This window comes from Myodes glareolus, chromosome 6 (genome assembly GCF_982192425.1).
Source record: "Myodes glareolus chromosome 6, mMyoGla1.1, whole genome shotgun sequence".
NCBI classification, from domain to species: domain Eukaryota; kingdom Metazoa; phylum Chordata; class Mammalia; order Rodentia; family Cricetidae; genus Myodes; species Myodes glareolus.
This window is the reverse complement of record NC_142031.1, coordinates 40060079-40069417: the sequence shown is the minus strand read 5'-3', so window position 1 is coordinate 40069417 and position 9339 is coordinate 40060079. Positions and strand designations below refer to the sequence as shown.

Below are 9339 nucleotides of genomic sequence, written 5' to 3'. Positions count from 1 at the left end.
CAAGATGAAACTACACTGCTACCCTGTGTCACCCCTTCGCAGAACGGCTCACAACTGCTTTTTCATTCCACTTGAACCTGCTAATACAACTAAGACACAGGCAATCTCTACATTGCATGGTAGCATGGATTAAGATTTATTTAAATGAGCAAGCTGGCCCACTTAAGAGTCTCTCGGCAATAAGAGACAGAAGATGACATGAGGCGAGGGCTGTAACGTTAAAAGGAACCCACAGGTTCACATTGAATGGTCTGAGGGAACACAAACTTTACATAAGCACAGTCAGGATAAAGAGTGATGGGTAGAGTCACCTACGTGGCAGAGACGAGGCATACAGCCCCACCATCTATGTGCTCCATCCAACTCCACCCTCCCAAAGCTGGGGTGGGGAAATCTCAGAAGTAGATCAAACTGTGAGGTGGTTCCTGAGTTCCAAGGTAAATGAATCATGCCTTGTATTGAGGATAGGCACGCAGGATGTCTGTTCAGCATATGCGAGGCTCTAGATGCAATCCTAACTCTCCACTATTGAAGTGTCTTTTCGTGTTTTTCCTCACTTGAGATTCTTCGCAACCATTACCATTTTTGGAAATAATGCACAAAAAACTTAACTTTTAGTTCCATGACCAACTCCAGGATGTTTAATGCATGGACTTTTATTTTAAAGCACAATGGTGGTATTCTGTTTGTCTATCAGGTGGTACAGTTTACAGTTTACCACATACTCACTTCTGCAAGGACGTGTACACAAAGATCCACGGCTGGAAACCTAGGAAAGCTCTGAACTAGACTCGCAGGTTTGTTCGATCGTGGTACATCTGGTAAGGATCACCGGCGTACCAGTTGCGCCTCTTCCAGAAAGACGTCGTCATTTTATCTAGGAGTTTACTCTGGGTCTTGTTGCAGAACACAAATTCTCTCAAGCGCTTCTTTCTTGCCGTTGACTTTTTCCATAATTTTTTCTTATAGCCTGCCTATGAGATAACGTTACAAAGACATTTTTAAAATCATAAAGGCAGCAGGGTGTGGTGGCACATGCCACAGGTGATTGTGGATGTCATCTTAGAGTCCTGCTCATCACCACTAGCATCCTAAGATGACTGTGCAATAGGACCACAATGAAAACACTAGAAACTTTAGTTCCTAGGTCAGAAATAGAAGCAAGGAATAAATTATAAGAGTTAGGGTCGCCTGAATGAAACCATGCCCCAGAAAATACTTCCAGATTTTATAATTAGCGTAAGCTAACCCAGACTTTTGTTTTCCAAATGGCGCAAGCAATAAAGGCGCTCATCTCGTAAGCCTGATGACCTGAGTCAGCTCTTGAACCCAAGTAAAAGTAGAGGAAAAGAAGTCCCCAAACCCATGGAAGGTGGAAAGAGAGACAGACTCCGCACAGCTGCCCTCTGACCTCCAAAGGCATGCTGTGGTATGTCCCCTACCCAATAATAATCAACTTAACAAATTAAAATTTAAAATTAGACTTTGATGAAGCGGGACTGTCTGTACAAGACACAAACTGGGCTGAGTCCTGCTAAAGACTTTATCAGGACTTCTGTAATATAGACCAAGAGTCCAGAGCCCAATACTAGGGACACACGGGCTGGAGGGATGGCCCATCGACTAAGAGCACTTGCTATTCTTACAGAGAACCCACAAGACAGCACACAATCATCTTTAACTCCAATTCCAGGGATCAAATGCCCTCTTCCAGCTTCTGCAGGCACCAGGCATGCACATGGTGAACATAACTACATGTAGGCAAATACATACATGTAATATAAAAATAAATTTAAAACAAAAGAGGGACTAGAAATGAAGGAAAGGAAATCACTCATTTCACACTAAAGGGCCTGGCATGATATAAGGAAGCATGGAAACTGCCGTGCAGCATCTCCCAGACACCTGAGCTCCCCGGCTAGGAACCACAAACTTGTCTCAGTGGAGAAATGAGCTGAGGTCTCTAAGAGAGGGGATAAGCCTTTCAGGCTTCCAATAGTGACTGTGGTGTGCCTGCCTTACTGAAGACTTTGCCACTCTGAATAATGCTCTACTTTATTCACACATGTGTGCCCTTCCTCTGCACAAGGATGGACAGGGATGCCTGCAAAGCTGGCATCTCGGACAACACCAAGGAGCTACTGGAAAGATTAGAGAGCACACCACTGAATTCAGCTGCATCACTTCCTGTCTTTCAGCCAGGTAACAGTATAAAGACTCACCTTTCTCCTCAGCCAAAGGCCAGAATGAAGTCGCAGGAACCGATGCACGACTGATTTTACTGTCTTCCTCTTGCCTTTCCGTTTGCTGCAGTATGTTAGAGTTCTGACTGGCGGCTTCAGGACACTGGGAACCAGTGCGGCCACTCTAAATACAGTTTGTAAAATGTAGCCATCAGACTGAGTGGCGGATGAGACATCACACAGCTCCACTGGAGGGAACTGACCTTTAGCACAGCACATTACTTCAAGTGACAGTAAGCACAAAGGGTGGCACCCTTCCCAACTTCAAGCCTTCTAAAATCTGCCCTTAAGGGAAAGGTAGAACTGTGTTTAGCACATACAAGACTGTAGGTCCAATTCCCTAACAACAAGAATAAACCCACCTACTCAGTCACTACGAGAGGATCTATCCCTGTATTTTAATCATACAGTTTCTTACCTGTCTGCCTACCTGAGCATAAACTGCTTGAGGAGTTCAGCTTGTTTATCTTTGTGTACTTTCTGCAAGTACAGTGCTGGGTACCTATGGGTGCTTAACTGACCATCTGCTGACTGACTGACTATCACACAGCCAAGCCACATAGGCTGAGCATCTCATTTGATCTCTGGTTCGCCTGACATCCTCCATCTGGAACAGCTGAACAACATCAGAAATGAGCCCAAGAGTGGAGGTAGCATCACTATTAGTACTAAGCCAGGACATACAAGGCCTTAGGTTCCTTCCCCAGAGCTGCAAATATTTTCACAAAGCTGGGTGTGGTGCTGCATGCCTGTACTCCTAGCACTCAGGAGACTGAGCAGGAGGGTGACTCTAAGTTCACAACTACACAGTAAGATGGCAAGGAAGTGCTCAGTTCCTGTTCCGGGCATCCAGGATACCAATCATACTTCCCTCCTCATAGACTGCAGGGAGGGCAAGATCATCCACTTCTAAACCGCCTTGACCACGCTGTATGGATTTTGTAGTGCTAGGGACAGAAGAAAGAGCTTCACTAATGGGGAAGGAGGACGACACTGTACCACTGCACTACATGCCTAGGATAGCACAAAGATTTTAGGAAATTTGTATAACTATGTAATGGAGCATACTCTACCTATTAAGGACTGCTGCAGTCGGCCCATGTGTCAGGCTTCTGACAGATGTGACAAGTCTTGGAGCAGAGGAGACAACTGGAGTCTGAATATGTCTAAAATGAATGGTGCACAGTGCAGGCTTAAGACAGGCATTCTTGGCATAGTTCCAATAGGTTGAAGATGCCAAAACATTCAGGGGCCGTAATATTCCTGCAAAGACAGAGAGAAGAACATATACTGAATATGCTCTAACACATACATGCATATATTATATTGGATGCATACATTATTTTGCATGGAAACCAAGTTAGACCTACCAAAAGGTTCCTGAGCACCAGATACACAGAAGCTTCTGACCAACTTCATTGATATGATATCAATGAATACGATATCATTGATGTATCAACTTCATTTACATACGATAAAATTACCCATTCTTAATACATAATGGTTTTTTTACAAAATTTAGAATGCTAAAATCATCATATACTCCAGACTGACTTGTCTTAGCTCTATGCCCAGCAGTGAGGAACAGGATACCCGTAAGACAGATTGCCACCTGCCAATCTTATACCACAGGGAGACAGCCCCTCCAGACTCAGTGCAATGGCAGATTAGAGACATGCAAGCTGGACGCAGAGAGGAGGAGATTCTTGAGGAAACCAGAAGAGGTGCTTCTCTTACTCTGACAGTAACAGACTGCTGGACAGTGCCCTCACCCGCAGTCTCAACACTGGAAAGGGGAGGGAGTAGGATCAAGAGTTCAAGGCTATCCTTTGTTACAGATTGGGTTTGAGGTCAGCCTAAACTACATGAGACCCTTCTTCAAAAATACAAAATAACATAAAACAAAAGCAAACAAACAAACAAACAAAAAAATCAATAGGGGCTGGAGAGATGGCCCAGTGGTTAAATGTGAACACTGCTCCTGCAAAGGACCTGCGTTTGGTTCCCAGGTCCACATCAGGTGGTCCACAGCTCCAGGGGATCTGCTGCCTCTGGCCTCCCTACAGCATTTGCACTCACATGTGCATGCGCCTTTAATAATGAATACAGCAACTAGCTTACTTACTTATACATATACGAATACACATAATTAAAATAATAAAATCAATTTTTTAAAGGGCTAGGTGATGGCTTAGTGAGTGAACTGCTTGCTACGCAAGCATGAAAACTTCAGTTAGGATCCCCAGCACCCAAGCCAATGCTGAACATGGTGCCATCGCAGTACTGGGGTAAGAAAGGGATAGAGACAGGCACTTGCTAGAGATCCAGGTTTAGTGAGACATCCCATCACAAAAAATAAGCTGAAGAGCCACAGAAGACAATGTTAACATCAAGCCTCCACGTACACACGTAGTTGTATCCAAGAGTTCCACAATCATCCAGAATGGAGTATAACAAGGGTTTGTTTATTTATTTGGGATAAACTCACAGAAAGGGTAGCAATCTGCAGTCCTCTGCGTGCACTGGGACCGAATCCAGCAGAAAAAGGGCCATGCACGCTTTTCGTCTGCACTTATATAGTACATGAGACTATGCCCAAAGTGGGCTGGTATCTTAAAGGCTATTGGCTGAAGGAGTTCTGAAAGGAAAACAAGAAAATAAACAGACCCTCCAATAAGGAGGAAAACCCATTTTGGGTAGGACAAGCAACATTAGCAAAGGCTTTGGTGCTGAAAAAATAATACAGCTATGGGAAGAGCAGGATCAGGCCTGCCAGAGGCTGTGCTCTGCTTCCCAACCATAGCAGAAAAGCCCAGGAACAGGCAGTGGGAATGAGGCTGAGCAGCCAGAAGGCAGAGTTGAGAAGGCAGGAATGTGGGGACTGGAGGCTATCCTTTATCCATTCTTTCCCCTAAGGCCACTCTGCAAATTAGAATGATCATAGAGTTTACTTCTCTAGTACCTTCTAACCAACTTAATGTGGGACTCAAGAACATACACGCTAAAAATATTCCACGAGATGATAGAAATGTCTTAAGATTGGAATTTGGTGATAATTCTGTCATAAAACTAGATGCATAAAAACGAGTATTTTAGAGCTAGGGAAATGACTTGAATGTTAAAGGGCTTCCCATGCAAGCATAAGGGCCTGAGCTTAGCTGGGCAGTGGTGGCACACGCTTTTAATCCCAGCACTCTGGAGGCAGAGGCAGGTGGATCTCAGTGAGTGAGACCAGCCTGATCTACAAAAGCTAGTGCCAGAACAGGCTCCACAGCTACAGAGAAACCCTGTCTCGAAAAACCAAAAATAAAAAAGGGCCTGAGCTTGATGCCCAGAATTCATGTAAAAAGCTGGGCATACTTATAATTCCAACACTGGCAAGGTAGAGACAGGTAGACCTGAGTTTGTTTGGCCAACCAGCCAGCCTAATCACTGAGTGCCACATCCCAGAGACCCTGTCTCTAAGAACAAGATGGATTGCTCCAGAATGTGACATCCAAGACATGTCCTCAGACATGTACCTACAAGTACACACCCTCATACACAAACATACCCACAAATACAAGTATAGTCAATTCTACTTAGTTAATAAAGTTAGTCTAAAACAACAAAAGGCAAGCCTGGTATGGTGGCACAGGCAGGAAGTCCAGTATATGGGAGGTGGAAGCAGGAATTCAGAGTTAAAGGCCAGAATGGGCTACAAGAGATACTATCTCAAAAAACAAATGCCAGAACCAATTTGATCTGGGTGTAGAGGCCCATGCCTGCAATCCCAGCACTCCAGAGGCAGAGGCAGAGGCAGGAGAATCACCACAAGTACGAGGCAAGCCTACAGATATTATAGCATGCTCCAAGCTAACCTGGGTTACATTGTGAGACCTTTTCTCCAAACAACAAAACCCTACCTAATCTGACAGCCAAGTAGAACAGTGGTCCACTGTCTACTGCACTGATTTCACCAAACAAATGGGGCAGTCACAGTGTTTGAACCAGACCAGCTTTAACTTGAGCTCTCCCACTTAACTAGCTGTGCAAACAGGAGCAAATTGCTTGACCTCCTTATACTCATTTCCCTCCACTTTGAATTAGCTACTTATGGAGAGGAGTACATGAGCTAAAACAGTAAAGTGACTTAAGAGGGCTCGGCTCAGAGAAAACAGTGCTGACAGCAGATAAAAACGCACTGAAGAAAGCTAGGTGTGGGGTTCAAACACTTGGAATCTCAATACTTGGGAAGCTAAGGAGGATTGAGAGTTTAAGACCAGACTGGGCTACATGGCAAAGCCCCATCTCTACATAATTCTTTTAAGTGTTTTCAGTGGAATTTAAATATCATATGAGAGTTAATCAGATGGCTCAGTGGGAACCGAACAATTTGAGTTCACTCTGGAGAACCCATGATGGAAAAGAACCAATTCCTAAAAGTTATCCTCTGATCTCCATAAGGTTGCTGTGGCATGCACTACCCCCCCAAACAAAGATAATTTTTATATATGATCAGTTGATCTATATCATCTATGTAAGGGATCAAGGACTAAGACCAAGCAGATAAAAATAAAAACCTTTTAAAAATTAAAAGACACTGGATACCACTACATAACCTTTAGAATGAGGAAAATACGTAGGTCTTAGGGCTAGAGAGATGGTTCAGCAGTTAAGAGCACTTGTTACTCTTGCAGAGGACCAGGCTTCAATTCCCAGCAACACATGGCAGCTACCCATCCTTAACTTCAGTTCCAGGGGTGCCCTCTTCTGGCCTCCAAGGAGACCAGGCACACATACAAAACACTCATGCACACAAATTTAAAAATTAGTAAATATTTTTTAAAAGTGTAGGTTTGATAATACTACATATTATGGAGGTTATGAACTTCTACTGCTGAGGTGACAAAATCAGCACAGTCCTTTAGAAAACAGCTTATGTATGTGCCCTATGACCCAGTAATTCCACAGCTAGTCTCTCTCTCTCTCTCTCTCTCTCTCTCTCTCTCTCTCTCTCTCACACACACACACACACACACACACACACACACATACACACACGAAGTTCAGTACCGACAAGGTATGTTCTTGAGAGATGAAGGTGTAGATACTAAAGTGGCCATGGGAAGAACAGGCAAGGGAAAAATGACTGGGGCAGTGCACTGGATGGAAGGGACCTGTCTTGAACCAGTGTTAGTTACACATATGTGCACGTTACAGTTGCTAAACCATTTATGCATGTCATATGTACTTTTCATTATACATATTTCATAACTCAAAAAACGTCTTATTTTAAACTCTAATACCTGGAAATTGTATGTGGTTCCTTTTTTATTCTTGGCCTTCTGTCTATTCTGTACAGAATTTTATCCGTACATTATAACTTGTGTGCAAATAACAATAAATTGATCCCTCCTACCATAGTTGAGTAATGTAATTTTCTACTTGGTTCTGCCTTCACCCTTGTATTTCCCCCATCAGAGGGGCGTAGTTCAAAACGAATTTGACCAGTCTTGTGATGGTTACACACGGTTCTCAAGTGTACCCGTATAATTCGAGGCTTTGGGGGCTTGTGTTTAATCCGCAGGTGGGATGAGTCCCACATACCTCTACAGAATCAGAAATTCAGAGAAACTACATGACTCTCAAGATCAAAGGTCGCGAGAGGCGGGTTGAACTTCTAAATCAGAAAAATGATTTGGCTGTCACCCTCGCCTCCTCTACCTGTCTCAGGTCTGCTTTTTAGCGCAAGGTGGACGCGGTGAACGCGGGCCACGGATACGACCCCGTACAAGGTGTCGCGCACACTTCCCCAGAGAACATTCGCAGTAAACCTCCAATTTCAAGTCACCTTGCTGGTTTTTCTCTCCCGGATAACTTCCAAACAAAACGCCCCACTCCCTCCCGCGCCAGTTCTTTTCTCTGGGAAGACGTCAATAGAGCACTGACCTGAAGCGGCTCTCACCGCACCAGTAAAGACGGAAGCCGCCATCTTGACCGTAGCCACCTGACTACGGTGGCTGCAGTGGACTTAAAACAGAGCGTAAGAAATGCAACGGGGGCGGAGTCAAGGGGAACAGGCGTGGCCAAGGTCCGACAATCTGGACTGTGCCTTTGACACTAGATTTTAGTCTAAATCACAACCGTTCTAAATATTTGTGTGCATGTATATTTGGGTCCGTGCATGTCACCGCTTATGGAGGCTAGAGGAGAACTTGTAGGAGTCGGTACTGTCTAAATTCCCCATTTTTGAAACAAGCGCTCGCCAGATCCCCAACTTGGAACTTTTGGGCACAAGAAATCTTCTAGAATAGCTAGTAACAAGAATTATTGTCGCTGCTTTTGAGACAGCATGGGTTATGTAAAGACCCTTAACAAGAAAATTTTAAAAAGCAAAAACTAGGCGTTAGAGAGATGGCTCAGCAGTTCAGAGCACTGGCTTCTCTTCCAAAGGATCCAGGCCCATTTTTCTTTTTAAAGGATAGGGTGGTAGTAGCACACACCTTTAATCCCAGTACTAGGGAGGCAGAAGCAGAAGGATCTCTGTGAGTTCGAGGCCAGCCTGGTCTACAGATCGAGTTCCAGGACAGACAGGACTACACAGAGAAACCCTGTCTCGAAAAACCTAAAAAAAAAAAAAAAAAAAAGAAAAAAAGAAAAAGAAAAAAAAAGACAAAAGACAAAAGAAAACTTTAACAATACAAAAATAATTGTCAGTTTATGGGCTTTTCTTTTTTAATTTTATGATTTATTTAACTTTATTTTATGTGAATCAGTGTGAAGTGTCAGATCTCCTGGAACTGAATTTTCAGACAGTTGTAAGCTGCCATCTGCCATGTGGTTGCTGGGAATTAAACCCAGGTCCTCTGGAAGAACAGTCAGAGTTCTTAACCACTGAGCCAACCCTCCAGTCCCTATGGAATCTTCTGAAAGAGGAACCTGTGATCCCCATGGGTTATCTCAATCATGTTTTGAAAATTCTCAAGACTGTTATTCTTGCTTCTCTGAGACATGGGGTGAGCCTGGAACACTGTTGTTGCCATGGCAATCTCCTACCTATGCTGGCGGTTTTGAGTTCAACATCATCCACAAATAGTAAAAGGTCATCGAGACA

The 9339-nt window shown here is 43.9% G+C and overlaps 1 protein-coding gene across 1 annotated transcript; it reads right to left on the bottom strand.

Moving 5' to 3' along the window:
• Positions 1-607: 607 nt before the first annotated feature.
• Positions 608-8267, bottom strand: Mrpl35 (mitochondrial ribosomal protein L35). The gene is made up of 4 exons (XM_048430418.3): positions 8175-8267; positions 3317-3506; positions 2223-2367; positions 608-974 (listed from the first exon to the last, which is right to left on the bottom strand). The coding sequence occupies exons 1-4, from the start codon at positions 8215-8217 to the stop codon at positions 786-788; spliced, it is 567 nt and encodes a 188-aa protein (XP_048286375.1). The 5' UTR covers positions 8218-8267; the 3' UTR covers positions 608-785.
• Between the last annotated feature and the right edge of the window lie 1072 nt (positions 8268-9339).